Source organism: Orbicella faveolata, unplaced genomic scaffold (genome assembly GCF_042242905.1).
Source record: "Orbicella faveolata isolate gen_17 unplaced genomic scaffold, um_ofav_v1 contig_25, whole genome shotgun sequence".
Taxonomy (NCBI): Eukaryota; Metazoa; Cnidaria; class Anthozoa; order Scleractinia; family Merulinidae; genus Orbicella; species Orbicella faveolata.
In genome coordinates, this window is record NW_028301553.1 from 30,194,618 (window position 1) to 30,213,224 (window position 18,607).

At 40.7% G+C, this 18,607-nt stretch overlaps 4 protein-coding genes across 4 annotated transcripts; 3 read left to right on the top strand and 1 right to left on the bottom strand.

The window, feature by feature from the left end:
* The first annotated feature begins 98 nt into the window (after positions 1–98).
* On the top strand, positions 99–4,942 carry LOC110059231 (UDP-glucuronosyltransferase 2A3-like). The gene is made up of 5 exons (XM_089294073.1): positions 99–814; positions 1,792–2,395; positions 3,015–3,221; positions 3,962–4,250; positions 4,375–4,942. Exons 1-5 carry the CDS (start codon positions 608–610, stop codon positions 4,652–4,654), a joined length of 1,587 nt encoding a protein of 528 aa, XP_089150199.1. The 5' UTR covers positions 99–607; the 3' UTR covers positions 4,655–4,942.
* A 1,077-nt stretch (positions 4,943–6,019) lies between these two features.
* LOC110059301 (UDP-glucuronosyltransferase 2B17-like) lies at positions 6,020–12,100 on the top strand. Its single transcript, XM_089293732.1, has 5 exons — positions 6,020–6,302; positions 7,309–7,915; positions 8,327–8,533; positions 9,225–9,513; positions 9,825–12,100. Exons 1-5 carry the CDS (start codon positions 6,159–6,161, stop codon positions 10,111–10,113), a joined length of 1,536 nt encoding a protein of 511 aa, XP_089149858.1. The 5' UTR covers positions 6,020–6,158; the 3' UTR covers positions 10,114–12,100.
* Positions 12,101–12,959: 859 nt separating this feature from the next.
* LOC110059325 (uncharacterized) lies at positions 12,960–15,363 on the top strand. The gene is made up of 3 exons (XM_089293733.1): positions 12,960–13,135; positions 13,942–14,199; positions 15,170–15,363. Exons 1-3 carry the CDS (start codon positions 13,063–13,065, stop codon positions 15,334–15,336), a joined length of 498 nt encoding a protein of 165 aa, XP_089149859.1. The 5' UTR covers positions 12,960–13,062; the 3' UTR covers positions 15,337–15,363.
* Positions 15,364–15,966: 603 nt separating this feature from the next.
* Positions 15,967–18,025, bottom strand: LOC110059265 (uncharacterized). The gene is made up of 3 exons (XM_020765968.2): positions 17,864–18,025; positions 16,548–16,778; positions 15,967–16,245 (listed from the first exon to the last, which is right to left on the bottom strand). The coding sequence occupies exons 1-3, from the start codon at positions 17,949–17,951 to the stop codon at positions 16,097–16,099; spliced, it is 468 nt and encodes a 155-aa protein (XP_020621627.1). The 5' UTR covers positions 17,952–18,025; the 3' UTR covers positions 15,967–16,096.
* Between the last annotated feature and the right edge of the window lie 582 nt (positions 18,026–18,607).

Genomic DNA, 18,607 nt, shown 5'->3' on the forward strand with positions numbered 1-18,607 from the left:
GTCTTATCAACGTTTTTGATTTTGAACTACAATGTAGAAGACAGAGAACCAGAATCGTCCGTATAGTGCAAGGCATCAAAAGGCCGCCATGTTTTAAAACAATCGGCCTTTACCTACTAGTGAAGGCATTCCACTTCCATCTACTCACTCCGCGTTTCCTTTAAACGTATCGTGCTTTGTTGTGTGCATGCCGTTCGATTTGCGATCATTTTGTATTTGGTAAAATTGCTGCTTACTAACGTCCAGAAACGGGCCTGCTTTACCCCCTTCCACCCTTACCCCGCTAAACTTACAGTGAATATCACGACTTTGGGTGCATTCCTTGGGATGATCCAGATCAGGATCAAGGAACCGATGAATCCACGCTGGCGAAGGATTCATCGATTTGTTTGATGCACTATGTTCTAATCCGGGTGATCCTAAAGAATCGCATCCTTTCCCCCGTTTAAGTTTAGCTGTCACGGGGTTATCATGTGCGACTTTTTGTGGAGTGGTTGAGTCGCTTGGCAAATGGCCTACTTAACAGTTGTGATTTACATAAGACCCCGACGTAGCCATACACGTGGCAAAGATGATATAATATTCGGTGCCTACTCTCAAGAGCTGCATGCCATTTACATGCCCAACTGAGCAGCTCTGTGAAGGTGTCGGACAATTATTAATCATGTGTATATGGATCACTGTTATTCTGCTTTGTACTGCGTCTTATCCGTCTAATGCAGCCAAAATACTCGGCGTGTTGATGACAGAATCGAAGAGTCGTTACTCAAACCTCAGAAATGTGGCAGATGAATTAGCATCACGAGGACATGAGGTTTGTGAACTTACTTACTGAGATTGTGCATTGAGTATCCATGATCTGAATGGATAAGCTTCATCATGGTGTACAGCCTAGCACCTGTACAAGATGTATGATTGAATATTACGTTTTGTTGTTTTGCTGTCACATCCAGATTTATAAAATATTTGGTAACAGTTGAGTAGGTTGTTTGTATGCAAGGCTATTTTTGACCATGTGGCAATTTTTCGCATAATTTTATAGAAAATCATCCAACCATTAAGTGGCTTTCTCAATTAGTATCTATCAAAACTAATATGTGACAACAATGATGTTTTTCTAAGGAGTCCTTGAGTACGATTCATGGCTGATTAAAGTAATGATGTTTTTAAGTTCTGCCTCAAAGTTGCACTAGTCTGCTTTGCACTTAACATCACAAGCTATGGATATTTCCGCGAGCTGACAGGATTAACTAAGTCCTGCGCTGTGATTGGGTACACGCGCGGACCATAAGTACTGTCCTGTCCATTCGGGTTTCCCCGAGAAGTTTCCCTCGTTGGTTGTTGTTAACCTCATGCAATGACCCTTTACCGACTAAGTCTACTCAGTTAAGGTTAGATACTGTTCTCTTTCTTTCTTGCGTGTTTATGGACCTCCACTGTGTCACGGTTCATAAACGTAAAAGAGCTCTTGGCCACCATCAGCCATCTTGATCATAACCCATACTCAAACACGAAATGTAAGAGAAGGTTGCGCGAACTTCAATCTAAAGAGGTAACAGGAAATGCAAAAATAAATAAATAAATAAATAAATAAATAAATAGATGATTAAAAGAGGCGACTGAAAGAATGAAGGGAAACTGTGGAGCTCGGTAGCTAAAGTCAGTTGCGTTTCTCTTTTGAAAAGAATTCACACGCGTGGTATGGCATGGCATCAGTTATTTTTTGACTAGAAATTTAGATTAAACTTTTAGTCAATAAGTTTTGTTTTTTCTTTCTTTCTATATCTTCAGATCACTTTAGTTGTTCCATCCATCTTACCATTTCCAGCGTCGCACACAGTGAGGCATTCCGTCTACACCTACCCTTTCGAAGAGGATCATCTGGAAAAAACTATAGTACCAAAATCTCATAATCGACCTCTTTGGGAAATTTTCCAGGATAATAAAATGTGGATAGATAACTTTATCATGCCATGTAGAGCTTTGATTATTCACGTTAAGCTACACAGGAAAGAACTGAGAAATTTCAATCTAATGTTTTGTGATTCCCCTCCAGAATGTGGAGCTATCGTCTCCGAGATACTGGGACTCCCAAGAATCGATTTAAAATTGGCAGGCGCGATGAGATTTTTCAAAGATATAAGCGTGGTTTCATACATTCCTGATATTCTGTCGTGGAACACTGATAAAATGAGCTTTGTAGAGCGGGTTGCAAACTTGTTGTATCACGTGCTAATGTCTGCTACAATAATATACAATTATGCTCTCTGTGACGGACTTCGGAGAGAATTCGATGTACAAGAGGAGAGATCTTTCCAGGACTCTATTAACAAGGTGGAGATGGTTATAATCATGGGTCACTTTGCATTGGAATATCCTCAACCAATTTTACCAGGTACGAGATGATAGTGAGGCCGGATAGAAGCCCAGACTGGAAACTGCTCCTCAAAGCGCTTTTCCACAAAACAACTCAAACGGTTGATCTTAACATAATACGGCCTAAACCATGCAAAACTGTAATTTTAACAAGTGCTGTTTGAGGGCAGGGTGTTTCGTAGAGGGCCGCAAGGCCCCTCAAAGATTCAGAACGATGATAATTAATCTTCAATTACTGAGGAAGTCTATATCACAAAGTGTTTCACAGAAGGGTCTTCAATTGACAAAATATCACATAAAAATGAAAACAATTAAGGAAAATTACTATGAACTTACGAAAACCTCAGATCTAAAATTGACCAAAAGTAGCTATTAACAGGTGGGGCATGTAATGCGTGTGTAGTCAAATACCATTTCTTGAGTGATTGGATTTGATATTCTTATAGTAATTCAAATTCTCCCCTGGCCCAAGCTGACTGGCTCACTTCAAGCGGCTTTTATGGTTAGACCAGGAATTACCTAACTCACTTTTCTCTCAATTACATCAGCTCCGTGAGTGGCTGCCCATTCTTTCCGTGTTTTCCGTAATGATTACATTTGAAACTATAGTTTAAGTTTACCTCCTGTTTTAAGCACAGCCACCAAACTAGTGGGACCGTTAACAGTGAAACCCCCAAGTCCACTTCCACAAGACCTGCGGCAGTTTATTAGTGGAGCAGGAGACAAAGGGATAATACTGTTTTCATTAGGAACACTCGGGGATGCAGTAATGACGAAAGACCAGGTGGACATGTTGGCCGAAATATTCGGAAGACTGGAGCAGGGAATAATATGGAGATTAAACGGTAAGTTAAGGTATAAGGTGTTAACTCATCTAGGGAGAGAAGGAGCATTATAACTGTTAGTGTTCGGTCTCATAACGCAAAATCATGTATGTTAAACTTGGCGTGCGCTTTTGCCGAGATTGTCCTCGGTCACTATCAATGGGTCTGCCATAAAGCGCGTTACTGAGTTAAAATATATTGATGTTATCTTTGATGAACACCTCAGCTGGAGCGAACATGTTAAAGCTATTGTTGGTTTCTAAGGCTGGTAGGCGGGTCGGTATGCTAGGCCGTGCGTGCCGATGTATCACTTTACATAGTGTTAATGCCATTTATATTTCAATGATTGCACTGATTATCAAAGTATATCAGCATACAAAGATTCCGGCAAAATCATTATATTCTTCATGGGAGAGTGAAAATGTGTTTACTTTACTCTCGCAGTGCCTCGCTCCACCCAGGTGTATAAATGGGTGCCGGCGACCTTAATACTGTGGGTAACCCTTCGATGGACCTGCATCCCATCCAGGGGGGAGTAGAAATGCTCCTAGTCACTTCATGCTACAGAAACCGGGATAAGTTCTGGCTTGATGGGTCACTTGGCTCGAATGCAGACTTAACCTTTACCTAATGTATCACTCGGTACATGAGTGTATCCATGAATATCTATGAGTACTTCCATATATGAGTACTTCCACGAGTATATCCCTAAATATCCATCTTAAACTCAGTTGTGTCGCTATAATGTCTTTTTCCCAAAGGATACATACCGAAGGATCTTTCCTCAAACGTGAAAGTTCTCCCATGGATTCCACAGAATGACTTATTGGCCCATAACAGCACCAAAGTCTTTATATCGCACACAGGTCACAACAGCTTATATGAAGCAGCTTTCTACGGTGTGCCACTGGTTTGCGTACCGATATTCTTTGATCAATTCAGTAACTGCGCGCAGGCTCAATCGGTTGGCATGGCAATTGGTATTGATATCAAGACAGCGACTGGTGATGAAATATACCATTCGATAGGGCGAGTACTCGAACAACCAAGGTAATTTTACTTAATTTGTATAGTCACCTACTTCGTCAATAAATAACTATTTCATATGGCATCGCCATTTAATCCTAGGGACCTCAAATGAAATGTTTTATCTGTTTTAACTTTTTCTTCATAGCTTCAAGGGTAACGCTACTCGCATCTCGCGATTGTTGCGTGACAATCCGCGAACTTCTGTCCAGCAAACCGCTGACTGGATTGAATATGTCCACAGACACAAAGGAGCCAAGCACCTCAGACCGGAAGTGTATAATCTCTACTGGTACCAATATTACCTCCTGGATGTACTTGCATTCCTTTTAACTACAATTTTTGCATTTTTCTTTGCAATGAGAGTGCTGTTTAGGCTGTTATGTAAGATTGTTGTCAAGCAAGGACCAAGACTGGACTTACAATAAAAGCCTTTAGGCCGTTTCGCGACCGTACTACCATGACAATGCAATACGCATACATAGCATTCAGCAATTTTACGTTTTAACCTTTTCTAGCTTAACATTTTTTGACCTCGCGTTTTAAACGAATTTATCCCTTTTTAAATTTAGTTTTTTTCCTATATTTGATTGTAACATCTAGTTAATTAGTTGGTAGAAAAAAACCAGACTTCAATACTGAAGATACTACAACAGGGATGAAGCTACCACTCTAGAATGTTGTTCGAATAAAGGTATTATCGTTTTTAAACATAATTCAGTGTCGCTGTGATTCTTAGATATATAAGGTTCAGTTGATAAAGGAGAGTGCTTGACAATCCAAGTGGACCTCAACCAACGCGAGGTTATACGGTTCACAAAAGATTCCCAAACATCTGGCGCCCAATTCTACGTATAAATCTACTTTTCGTCCTATTGTTTCTACCATCCTCGTCCTATTGCTTCTACCATCCATCCAGGAACATCCAATTACAACCTTCATGACCAAAATCTGCGGTTTTCCCTACCCTATTTATGACCTGATCAAAATTTTGATACCCTGTTTATGACCGTTGCGGTTGACACAGTTGCCCTAAACATAAGTTATGAAGGGCCTTTGTCGATGGTCTTATCCATAATGATGAAAAAGCAGCTTCCTCTAAAAACATACTCAATTGAAATCTAGATTGCAAAAACAATACCCTCTTAATGACCAAAATGGCCAAAATCGATACTCTATTTATGACCAAAACGGCTGAAAAACCACACCCTTTGGGGCCGCATATACCTATATAGCCCATACATGGGAGAACCCCGCGCGTAATTGACGTACATTTTGGCAAACGTTCGGGTAAAAACCTTACCAAATAACTGGCTAGCAGACATAACTGAAAACTGGTTAGCTTGGTTGTTTCCGAACAACTGGCAACTCTCGGAACTACGCAGCTTTAGTTAAACGCGTGACGCGATAAGCACCATTGCGATATATAAATTCGAATGCAGCACGCGCGCAACATTGAACGTAAACGGCGCGCGTCAAACTTGACAATTAAGATAAGCTGACTGTTCTGCGAAAAAACGTCTTTGATTACATTGATTATTTGAGTTTCGCTGCACAGAGGTGTACATTAAAATATGTACTTTTAATCATAAGGCGATCTCACTTCATGCAAGGAGATTTGGAGATCCTAAATAGAAGTAAGAGCACACAACGAGTGAAAAAATACACTGCTTTTCATCCAATGGGAACGAAAAGTAGCCCTAGTATGAGAATGCAACAAAACTGCATTTTCGCAAAACCGCTCTACTGTTTCGCCCTTTTATTACAGGCCAATTAAAGTACCCGTGATGCAATAGCAGAGTCGTTGTGTGACCTCAACATAACAATTGAGGCTTGAGCTCTGCAACCGATTCACTGGTTGCAATTCTGTTTCAACAAACTAACAAGGCTCACTAAAAAAACTGGTACTTTACGTATTTACGATTATCTATCATGTTGTTCGTTGTTATCTTGCTCTTTACTTTTTGTTATCCGTCCAATGGAGCGAAAATACTCGGTGTGCTGGTATCAGAATTCAAGAGTCACTACTTAAACATTAGGAATGTGGCCGATGAATTGGCATCGCGGGGTCATGAGGTTTGTAATCCACAGTTTATGTGCCCGTAATACTGAAGATTTGAATTGATAGGCTTGAGAAACGTAGAGAACTTCAAACATATTTAACATGTAAGATACATGTTGGGAAAATGTTACGTAACAGTCGAGTACGGTTAGTTTGTATGCTGCTCAGGCTAAGAATGCTCATAACTTACTATTCCCTCATAAATTTTAATAGAAAAGCATTTGATAGATTGGTGCACTACAGGTCGTGTGTTTCGTGATAAAGTAAGCCTAGAGAATCTCATTGACATAATCGAGTGCTGTAAGCATGTTGCTCCAGAGGGAAAGAGATGACCGTAGTCAGTCGTGCGTGAATGTTGAACCGGGTAACAACCTTTCGATTTTACAGCTACTTAGTCGTGCAATATATCTCATATTAACCAAGCTCAGGGAGAGAGGGTCGCGAGAGTCGGAACATGTCACCGATATTCTCACGAGGATTCCGCCGATATCGGCTCGATTTCGTGACCTGTCGCCAGATTTTCAGACACTTCATTTGCCTGCAACACTCATCAACCCTCGCTTATGTCATAAACAATGGAGTAGAGTAAGCTAACGCAAGCTTACATATGCACTGACGCACAAAGCCACCCTTGCATGACTCCCTAATCTCAACTCAAAAAGTTGTTTGACTCGCTCATCGTATCCTTATTCGCGTACGGCCTATAGGTCTGAGGACCTGCTTGCCAGAAGTACCTGAATCGAATTGATAACTCGTTCTGTAAACAAGCCTACCAATACGGATATTCAACCAAGACTGACTTCAAAATATGTTCATCTTATTGCTATACATAAGACTGTAGATTATAAATTGCATGTATTCATCTTGCTTTCATTCAGGATTTGACTGTAAAGACTCGCGTCTGCTTGATCTGACGTTTTTCAATGACAAAAAATGTTATTATTATTATTATTATTGTTATTATTATTCAAATAATGTTTTTCACCTTAACATTTACCTTTTTTTGTTTTCTATTGCCAGGTCTCTATAGTTGTTCCATCTGTCCTGCCGTTTACTCCATCACCCTCGTTTAGGCATTCTACTTATAAATTTCCTTTCGGCAAGGATCACTTGGTAAACACTTTTGTTCCGAAATCGCATAATCTATCTTTTTTCGAGGGTGCAGAAGACAACGAAAAGTGGATGGACTACTTTTTCATTTCATGTAGAGCTCTGCTGAGTCACGTTCAACAGCACAAGGATGAACTAAAGAAGTTTGACTTGATGTTTTGTGATTCACCTCCAGAATGCGGCGCTGTCGTCTCTGAAATCCTTCGACTGCCGAGGATTGACATCAAACCTGCAGGTTTTGGGATGAGATTTAATCTAGTTCTAAGTGTGGTTTCTTATATCCCGTGGATATTTTCATCTAACAGTAATCAAATGAACTTTTTCGAGCGGGTTGAAAACTTGTTTTATCACACACTGATTTCAGCCTCATCTTGGAGCTATTACGCGCGCTACGACGCACTCACGGTAGAATTCGGCGAAGGAGGCGAAAGATCTTTCCAGGAAGCAATTAATATGGCGGAGATGACCATCATCATGGGTCACTTTGCTCTGGAATATCCTCAGCCAATTTTGCCAGGTAAGAGCCAATGAATAACTGACCGCATGACAAACCGTCAAAAACACACCCGAGCCCCCAACTCTGTTTAAACTGAGTGACGAAGGCTTCGACACCGGTCGTACCCTCTAAAACGCGGCCGTAAGCAATCCCTATCCTTTTTTCTAGACGGATAATGTCTCGCAGTCTACTCAATCTCAATCCGGTGGAGAGTAATTTCATGTAAGGAATCTATCCTTTGACTATTTGCTTTTAAGACCCTCAAAGCTATATTCCGTGAACAAACATATTTAACGATTTTTTTCCCCCAGATCTTTTCTGCTGACCTGTCGCACAAGGTATATCAGAATTCCCAGAGACCTAACAAGCCGCACAAAGGTATTGAACATTACCGTCACATTCACACTACAACGTTTCTGTTTTGAATCACAGCCACAAAATTAGTGGGACCATTGACAATCAAACCCACAAATCCACTTCCTAAGGACCTGGAGCAGTTTATCGACGGAGCAGGAGATAAAGGCATAATCCTGTTTGCATTAGGAACACTCGGGGACGTAGTATTGAAGAAACACCAGGTAGACATGTTGGCCGAAGCCTTTGGGAGACTGGAGCAGAGAATCATATGGAGATTGAAGGGTAAGTTTATAAATGTGATCACTGCATTGCAGCCTAACTCCCTCTCTTCCCTCTTTTTGTAAACTTATAACACCCTCTACCATACACAATTCAATCTTCTTATACCCACTGACTTCAGTGATGACTTTGGAGCCATTAATTTGAGGATCCCAATACATAATTAACATCATTAGAGCCACAAAGGTCGCTAGAGAATCTACTGCCTTTATATATAGTTTTTGTATAAACCAATGTAATAACGCTGCCCCCAAAATGACCAAAGATGTTGTCAAACTAGGCAAGCATGTTCTAGTACATAAAACGTCACTTGCTGATTTGCATAAGACACGAAAGGAATTGGACAGTGCTTGTCACCGAAGCAGAATTTCCAGCAGTCTAGAATTTTCCACCTCTCCACTCCACCCTTACTTTACTATTATATTCAACAATTGTTTGGTCCTGGATCGTGCGACGAAGGTCTTCTGTTTCCTGTATTTGAATTGAAAGAGTACACAAGGTTTCAGTCATTGGAGATTTCACGAGATTCTAAACGTTGATGGGCGATAATATGACTAGTGAAATTTATCCCCATTCACCCCTCTTTAAGGTCGAGGGGGTGGGGGGGGGGGGGGAGGGATTTGCCTTTTAAGGAGTTTATCTCTGTCCTCTTTTTAAGTTTTCTCGGACTCTAAAATATTTTTCTTTTCTAAAGGATATATTCCAGACGATCTTTCCTCGAACATCAAAGCTCTACCATGGATTCCACAGAATGACTTATTGGCCCATAACAGCACCAAAGCTTTCATATCACACACAGGTCACAACAGCTTATATGAAGCAGCGTTTTATGGTGTACCATTGGTTTGCGTGCCTATTTTCGCTGACCAGCTTAGTAACTGCGTCCAAGCCCAATCGGTCGGCATAGCAATTGGTATCGATATAAAAACTGTGACTGGTGATGAAATATACCGTTCAATAAGGCGAATTCTCGAGGAACCAAGGTAATTTCATTCCTTGCATTTCACTTCATTTCATTTCATAACCTCTAGAGATCTTATAGAGACCAGGCAAGATTTTACAGTTTTATCAACTGAATCTTTAGGTTTGCAAGCTCTAGTACTAGAAAATGATCCTCCATCTTCTTTTTTTGAGAGCCGAGGATGCCGTGAAGTTATGAGATCATTCACCCCTCTGCGCCTCCATATCAAAATACCTGAACAAAACGCAGTTCTAGTTTTAAACACACCGCTTATTGCAAATCCATCATCATCCATTCCCCTAATATTTCTGCAACTTTAATTTCTTTTTTAAGATTCAAGGGTAATGCTACACGCATCTCGCGATTGTTGCGTGACAATCCGCGAACTTCACTCCAGCAAGCCGCTGACTGGATTGAACATGTCCACAGACACAAAGGCGCCAGGCACCTCAGACCTGAAGTGTATAATCTCCACTGGTACCAATATTACCTCCTGGATGTACTTGCACTTCTCTTAACTGCGCTTTTTGCATTTTGCATCGCGGTGAGAATGCTGTTTAGACTGTTGTGCAAGATTGTTACCAAGCGTGCAAAGGGCGATAAGGTTTCGAAGCAAGAATGAGAACTGTGCCTAATTAATAAGCTCGGTTAAAAAATGTGGGCAATAACTTTTAATTGTTGCATTTTTCTTTGTCATTAGAATGCTTTTTAGACTGTTATGTAAGATTGTTGCCAAGCAAGCAAAGGTCGCTTGTAGTTCCAAAGAAGACATAAGCCTTTAGGCCGTTTCGAGAACATAATTATTGCCATATGAATTTTTAGCATTTTAACCCTACCTACCCTATTACACCTCATTTAAGTCTATTTTAGAAATATTAAGGCAAACACGCAGTTATGGTGATTTCGTCAAAAGCCATCTTATTGCAACTCTCGCAGTTTGACGCAGCTAAAAGTTTGGATAACTTGCGTGGAATGTAAACATTTACATTGTAGCATTTACATTAGGATTCATGCAAAGTCACCCACTGACATGAGGGCAAGATCAAATAAACAACATTTGGATACAAAAATAAATTGGGAAAGCTCAAATAAAATGGAAGAAAATTACAACAAATAAAAGTGGTAAGTGATGGTGGCCTTAAAGAGTATAGAACATACTTCATTTATTCCAGAAGCAAACTACACATAAAATTCAAAACTGGAAATAAGGAAAAAAAGAAAGATGCTTCTAGAAAAGGAAGTCAAGAGGTTATCCCTGTATGTTGTGGAAGAGTCTATCGACAAGTAATCAAGGGAAAGACTGTAAACTCTAAACAATCGAAACGTGTTGAATCAGATAAATCGATCAAATACTTTCCTAATTAACGACAACTGGGAAATACAGAACGTTTTGAGATAAAGAACTTTGTAAATCCATAAAACGAAATGGAAATGGGCCTTTTTTTCTTTCTTTTCGAAAGAAATTTTAAACAGCATTAAAACACGATCTAACATCGGTACTGATGAGGTTAAAAACTAGCCATAAAATTTTAGTATTTTCTTCGAACTGATCTCTTAGCTCTGGCATAACTAAAAAACTGGTACTTGACGACAAAAGAGAGGCTTTTTCTGTGAAACAAAGCAAAAACTACAGAAACACCGTGATCAAACAACTGCGTGTGATGTAAACAAGGTGAGCTTTGAGTGGGAAACGAATTAAATAGGCTTCATACTTGAGTAATCGAGAACGTTTTGCGATAATGAGTTTTAGAATGAGTCCTTGTAGGCAACTACCGATTGTCAAAGCGAGTAATTGTTTCACGGGCTTTCATTTCTCATTACAGTGAAATTACTATCCTATCACTTCACGGATATCATTTTTAGTCACGGCTTTATCACACTGATAACCACATATAATATATAATAAATACTATTTTCATTTAGTATATACCACACAAGTGAATAGTGCTTTTCGCGCGCTCTGATTGGTTAACTCCGAGGTGATTAGCAAGTACTATTCACCTCCAAGCAGCCGGCGCGAGAGATTTAAAAATTTCCGACCGTTTGTCACACATAAAATAAAGTTTTGGTCCGCTAATTATTCAGCCTGTCTGGTATATACTAAAACAATTATTCACCTCAGTGTGGGTGAAAGTGATGGATATTTACCGAGCCGCAAGGTATAATCATATTGGGTTCATCAGAGTAATCGGACTGAACAAACGCACAGTAAAAAAATTGGTAAAAAAGGAATTAAATGGTTGTCACTGGCTAAAAATATGGTTATCGGACGTTTCGGCCACTACTGTTGCCTTCTTCAGCAAAAGATGGAAAATGCAAATGTTAAACGGCGTCCTGCTAGAATATGTAAAAGATGTGTGATAAAACTTAATGAGCAATAGTCTCTAGAGTATTCTTAATGAGTGTAAAAATCCTTAATGCCATTGTACACGTTCGGTAGCGCTATGTGTTCGTGTATAGCGTTCCTGTCTCGCACGGAATGCCAAGCTTCAAGAATTAGTCTTTGTTTCCATACTGATGATCTGTCGACAATTTCAGCGTTCTCCAAATCTATTTGGTGACCGTTGAGCATCTGGTGTTTGGCCAATAAAGAGTTTTTGTCCAATGTTGCTATAGCCTTTGCGTGTTCTTTCATACGTGTTTTAAACGCGCGCGATGACTGACCAACATAAACACAGTCACAATCTTTACATTTGATCTTGTAAACAATGCGTCTGGAAGCCTCTTTCTCGATCTTGTCTTTAGGTTTTTTGAGTATGTTCGAGATGGTACGAATAGGTTTATGGGCGACCTTGATATTGAAACCTCGAAGAACGTTGGCGACTCTTTCGGAAAAACCTTTGGCGTAGGGGAGGATGACAAAACCACGATGGTCGGTATCATTCGTTTCTTGTTGTCTACTCAGTTGGCGGCCATTGTGAATGAAATTTGCAGGGTAGTTATTAGTGGCAAGGGCTTTAGTTACTCGTTTAGTTTCCCGTGAAACTTCCTCCTCCGTGGAAGGAATGTTCCTTGCGCGATCCATGAGAGTGCGCACGACCGAGTGTTTATGCTGAGGATGGTGGTGTGATTTGAAATCAAGGTAACGGTCGGTGTTAGTAGCTTTCCTGTAAACAGACACAGCGATCAAGCCATCTTCTTGTCTGGTTGTTTTTGTGTCGAGAAAGGCAATGGAACCTTCTGATTCTATCTCGATTGTAAATTTGATGTGAGGGTTGATGGAATTGAGATGTGAGCGGAATTAATCTACGTGCTCTCTTTTAACACATACGTGGCTGTCGTGGCCGAACATTTTTAAACACACAGTATACACGGTATACTGAATAGCTAATGCATGCGCGCAGAGCACAAATCACTGTTCATTAACATTCACTAGGCGGGAAAATTATTGATGTTTCAATGCTTGAGTAACGAAGCATGCCTGTCTCCGCATTGTGCTGATTACAGGGTATTGTTCTTTCTTAGTATAAAGAGGATTGGTCTCAAAGGTATAATCATTTTGAGTTCATCAGAGTAATCGGACTAACAAACTGCTTATCGAAGACAACCTCAGCAGCTTTACCATAGCGTCATGACATTTCTGCGTAACTTCTCGTTTGCCTGTACCCTTCTTGGCATGTGTTTAGCGGTGAGCTTCGCTTACGGTAAGAGCTTACACACAGGTACAGATATTTGAGGCAGAATTCGTTTCACGATAATATGCGCGCGAAAGATTTGGTGTTGATGCAGTGACGGTTATTCTGCAATCATGGTCAACGCCTTTTAGATATTAGTGCATCTTAGCAAGAGCTAACTGTAAATGTGTAGAGTATAGGATGGCCTGATCTGATCTTTTATATCGTCACAATGTGACATTCATCATAAGCGTCTCCCCTAAAAAAAAACACACACACTTTTCCGAAATTCAAACGGCGGTACGTTTTTGTCATGATAAACAGCTCGTTTTCTCTTTATACGTTTGATGCGTTAATGTGTATTTTTTACGATTGCAATTGCCCGTTCGCTCTATCGGGTCCGTAGCTAGTACGCCGGAGGCAGGAGGCAGCGTGGAGGCAGCGTGGAGGCAGCGTGGCCGAGTGGTTAGGGCGCCGGACTTGAAATCCGGAGGTCGAAGGTTCAAGTCCCGTTCTGACCACTTAGCTGGAGTTGTTTCTCGGTAGACCCTAGTTCAACTCCTTGGTCATGCTTGTAAGTAGCCAACTGGTCTGTCTCCCGCCGGTTGGGATTTTTAAGCCTATTACGTTTAGTTGATATATTTGTTTCCTTCATTTAAAGTGGCATGCCTGTGAACTAGCTAGGTGTAGCTAAGCGCATTGACCACTATAAGCAACAATATTTGAACATTTGAACGCCATCATAAACGCCCTCAATACCTTGGATGAGAATTTTTGCATGCCTCAGTCATAATTTTAACTCAATTAGCGGCTAAATAAACGCTTATAACTTCCAGAACCAGATCTGGACAATATGTGCAATGTCCGTTACCGTAACATTGGCTGCTACAACGACTTTCACATGAGGCAACGACCCCTACCTGATCGATTGTCGCCCAAAGAGTCAGAATGTCTGAAGCTGAGAGACCTCAAGGTGATACTGAATAACGAGACACTGATGAAAGCCTGGAACGACAACATGTATGAATTTGTTTGCCGCTGTGCTGAGGCGGCAAAGAAAGAGAAGTACAACTTCTTCGGGGTGCAAAATTGTGGTAAGTTACCGAGATCTCGCACGCTACGCCTATGAATTTTGTCGATGATTTTAATTTGTTTCTCGCGGAGCAGACGGCCAAAATTAATTTCAATCAATTGGTCTGGTGAGCTTAGAAATCCAGAGTGGTGTTGTGAGTTAGACATCAAGTACAACGTCGTCCCTCTTTCGTCCCTCGAGCCTAACCGTGAATAAACCGCCACGAAAAAAACCGACAGCGACAGAGCCGTAGTCCATTGCGAGTGGTTAATTCTTTCACATCTGCTATCACGGGTGAAGTTTACCTGAACAATATCGCAGACAATGTTGGCTTTGTTTCCTAGATCAACTATTGCCGATGTAAAGAGTTAACGTTGTCATATGCATATTGACAAAAGATGCTGCAAAATGTCCCTAAAGGATTAAAAAAAACCCCCACAATTTGTGACAATTGGTTTAAATATAAATAAATACTTTGCCGACACGGGACAGAGAACCGGGTGAGAGCGTAGTATGCTAAGGCTCATGGTTGGTACGCTTGTAAAAAGAGACAGTTGAGAAACTTGTGACATTTTACGGTCAGGCTTGCCTCTCGCAACTTCGGATAAGGTTTATATTTTGTTCTTGTTATGTAAATAGTGCTATCTAATTTATCTTTCATTCTGTTGTTAGTATAATAAACTTTAAACCCAAAGGTAGCGCCACTGCGTTTGGTCGGGGGTCATAGTTCCTATTTTTCCATATTAGAAGCTTTTGGGGTCGATGTGCCCCTCTTTGACGCACGTAGGATGTGTTTAGATGTACCTTTTATCCACTTTGCTCGAATCTTATGTTGTCAATTAAAACCGTCATATCTTAGGCGTGGCTGACCAACGCGCCCATGCCTTAGAACCTTGGAGTGTGAGCGGTTGTCAACTCGCTAACTGTCATCTAGTCTATGCGCGGCTCAAAATTATTTGACAAAAAAATTTTTTTGTTCTCTTCCTTAATAGGCGAATGCTGGGCCGCAAAAGGAGAATTTCTGGTGAATGTGAATGGTTTAAGTGATCAGTGTTTGACTTACGACGCGGAGGATTGTGCCTTGAACTCCAAAGTATGTGTTGGAGAGAAATACACCATTTACGCGTACAGTGTTGTAGCCAGTCGATTTGGAAAGTAAAATTAAAGGATCATTGCTTTCATGAAAGCTTTCAGTGTATTGTAGTCCTTGTGTGATTTTGTTTTTCTTATTATATAGTTACACCAAGTTACACTATGACGCTTGGGGAAACACTCCAACGGATCGGAATTAATAAGAAATGCGCTCATGTCATCTCGCGTACGGATAGGAAGGGAGGAAGGATTTACAGCCGTTGTGGTTTTCTTAAACTCTCTGAAATGATATCGATTCCCGGACGCGATGTTTACGTTTGATAGCCGTCAACGCTGATTTTTGTCATCATGGGACCCGTCATTTTTAACCAATCAGAATGCTGCGTTCATGGGCGAACGCGCTGTACTCGAAAAATAATGCTTTCCGTGCAGGCTCTCATTTCTCGTGTCAAGCTCCTCACGGGCTAGCTTCCGTCACCGACTCGTCTCTCGTGGCTTCTCCTTGCTCGTGCCGCGGCCCACGAGAGCCTGGGATGGAGGGAGTGGGGGAGGGAAAGGTTAAAGGAGAAAAAGGGAAACGGTTTCAATGTTTTTCTCCGCACAAAAAGAAATACTGTGTCAGTTCCCGCTCTCAGGTTCCCCTACCCGCTGCTCCACGCCTCTGACCGAGCTATTAACAAAGTTCATACTACAGAAATCATTGCAAGAAAATAAATTTATTTCGTGCAGTCTTCAGGTACCTAACAGTGCTAAAATATGTCAGTATGATAAAGAGACCCTAACGCTACTGTGTTCAATATCAACTTTCCGGCCGCTGCCTGTATTCATCACTGCCGAACATTGTACACGAAGAGGCTAAATCCCTCGCCAACACACAAACTGGATGAAACTGTGCATGGTTCGTAGTCGGAAGACATACAACCCTCCCCCAAGCCGTCGATGTTGAAAGTGAATTCTTCCGAAGCCCAGCATTCCCCTGAAATTAAATAAAAAGAACAGTGAATAATTGGAAAGCCTATCCATATACCGGCCGCTTTATGTGGGTGGCAGAAAGTAGGCAGCAGAGTGGTGTAAAGTTTTTGTCTAACTATGGGTCTCAGCGGTTCTTTTCCAGTTCTATTTCAGTTCCATATCAAATTCGCAATATTGTCTTCTGGGATGCACGCATGCATATTTAACGTACCATCTTAGAGAACTTGGCGATTTTACTAAAAACTCTGAGCTGGATCTAGCTGAACTCACTGTTTATGATCTTGTAGGTTTACTTCACAACCATACCGTAAAACTGCAGTCCAAAAAACATGTAGCCCTGAGCCTTCGCTTGTTCGGCACAACGGCACACAACATCCTTCATGTACGAGTCCAGATTCTCCCAATCAATTCGTTTGCCGCTAAATTTGTACGATTTAGGATCGCGGTCAGTGAAAAGCAGATTCGACAGTGGACGATGGCCTCTTGCATGTTTATCGTTGTAGCAACCGAGTTTTAAGTAGCTGGCACCACAGGACACTATCAAAGAAAAGAAAATGTACTTTAGCCAACTAAATTTTAGAAGTAAAAAGTCTGGTTTCCCTTAGCAGAACTTGGAAAAATTAACCTATATTGATTATACTAACAACAAGTTTGTTGAGGATGGGTTGACTAGTAAAACAAAATACTTCTTAGTAACATAATTCGTATCCTTGCAAATTGCAACTATTTGTTCTAAAATATTAATTTTATAACCTGCGATACGCCAGAACACAAAGTGAACGCAAAGGTATGACCAACACTGAGTCAGACTGAAATCTCCCACCAAACTTCTTGATATATAGTTCGTAACTTATCTAATGACGCGAGCCTCTTTATCCTGCCGCCAAATATTAATTTCTGGCTAATTGGCTGTGCCCGCTAAATTACATAGTTCATGATCAGTTGTTATGATCATAGAGATTATCAAGAAAAGTTAAATAAAAGTTCTAAAGGCTTGGAATTTATTTACACTTCATTATAACTACATGCCTAAGGTATACGATTTTTGTGGGGAATTTTTAAGCTGTGACCAGCTATAACCGGCGTTGTTTCATTATTTAGGAATTGAAAAAAAAAAACAAAACAAAACCAAACTAAACAAAACAAAACGACAGAAAAAAAAAAAAAAAAAAAAAACGAAAGAAAGGAAAACATGGCGTGTGTAGAATTGTTTGTATAACTCGTTGCTTCCATCAGCTTGTTCACCGACTTATCACTTCAAATAACAAATAAAGCACTCTCTTACTTATACAACTAAAAATAATTATTTACGTTAGAATTCGGGTTCATCTACGGGGTCACGAAACCCATTTTGGAAAATCATTTTGGTTAAGTTTGGGCGCCAAACAAAATTCGTTTCACATCTTAGGACAAATATACTCAAGCCAGTAAACAATTCACCTATTGTTAGCCTACAGCTTAAGTAACTTGTAAACGACCCTGTTCCCCAAATTTATTGCAGATTCCTCTAAATTTCTTTAATTGAATCAGCAAATAGTTGATTGCGAAAACACGCGCGAAGATCGAGTGCTTTGTAGTATTTTTCTGCATGGATACACATTCTAGAAAGGATGTTTCCTTACCGTAGCGTTTTCCAGGATATGCTAGCGCTTCCGCCATAAACAGTATCCCACAAAAGACGAAAGCCACATATAAAGCACTGGAAAGCATTTTTCAATAATTCTTTCTCAGAGAGTGGTCTACTTTCCAACTCGAGTTCGGTCTGTAAATGGCCGGGGTGTACTTCTATTCTCTACATAAAATGCTTGTTGTACGGAGATTCTGATTGGCTCTGGCCCTTTCAGCCTTCCAGATTTGGGCATTGTTATCCGTTAATCTAGTGAACACTTGAAACAGCACTGTCAGGGCCTAAGGGGCCTAGTTTGTTTCCCCATGTTGATAAACATCACCTCCAAAAATAAAAGGCGCTTAAAATTTAATGTTACTTGGCGAAGACGGCAAAAATCGACGCCTCTATAACAGTATACCTTTGCTTTCAAGTTCCAACGAACTAAGTAACTTCTCTCTTAATGAAACCCTTGTCGTTAGCTTCACTGTTAGATAATCTCAATTTTGGCACCAAACTTCGGCCCTGAAAAACGGGGTAAAATGGTCGAGGGAAAAAACAATGCAAATGAACCTCTCCACTATGGCCCCCTTGGGGACACAGGGAATTGGTGGTTGTAGAGAGGTGCCGGGCCGTTATGGGGAGGTAGGTGTGTGACATGACGCTGTGTTTTCGGGGGTGCAACATTACTTTTCTTTTAAAAATGTTTATTCTGGAGACCAACGAAGCGTGGTACAGATCAAGTTTGGTCACCTTTTAC

Coding starts and splice junctions, on each gene's coding strand:
- LOC110059265 (XM_020765968.2), bottom strand. CDS start 17,951: ATGCTTTCCAGTGCTTTATATGTGGCTTTCGTCTTTTGTGGGATACTG. Junction 16,779..17,863: donor ATATCCTGGAAAACGCTACG/GTAAGGAAACAT, acceptor TTTCTTTGATAG/TGTCCTGTGGTGCCAGCTAC. Junction 16,246..16,547: donor TTTTGGACTGCAGTTTTACG/GTATGGTTGTGA, acceptor ATTTAATTTCAG/GGGAATGCTGGGCTTCGGAA.
- LOC110059325 (XM_089293733.1), top strand. CDS start 13,063: ATGACATTTCTGCGTAACTTCTCGTTTGCCTGTACCCTTCTTGGCATG. Junction 13,136..13,941: donor AGCGGTGAGCTTCGCTTACG/GTAAGAGCTTAC, acceptor TATAACTTCCAG/AACCAGATCTGGACAATATG. Junction 14,200..15,169: donor CTTCGGGGTGCAAAATTGTG/GTAAGTTACCGA, acceptor CTTCCTTAATAG/GCGAATGCTGGGCCGCAAAA.
- LOC110059231 (XM_089294073.1), top strand. CDS start 608: ATGCCATTTACATGCCCAACTGAGCAGCTCTGTGAAGGTGTCGGACAA. Junction 2,396..3,014: donor TCCTCAACCAATTTTACCAG/GTACGAGATGAT, acceptor TTTTAAGCACAG/CCACCAAACTAGTGGGACCG. Junction 3,222..3,961: donor AATAATATGGAGATTAAACG/GTAAGTTAAGGT, acceptor TTTTTCCCAAAG/GATACATACCGAAGGATCTT.
- LOC110059301 (XM_089293732.1), top strand. CDS start 6,159: ATGTTGTTCGTTGTTATCTTGCTCTTTACTTTTTGTTATCCGTCCAAT. Junction 8,534..9,224: donor AATCATATGGAGATTGAAGG/GTAAGTTTATAA, acceptor TCTTTTCTAAAG/GATATATTCCAGACGATCTT. Junction 9,514..9,824: donor CGAATTCTCGAGGAACCAAG/GTAATTTCATTC, acceptor TTCTTTTTTAAG/ATTCAAGGGTAATGCTACAC.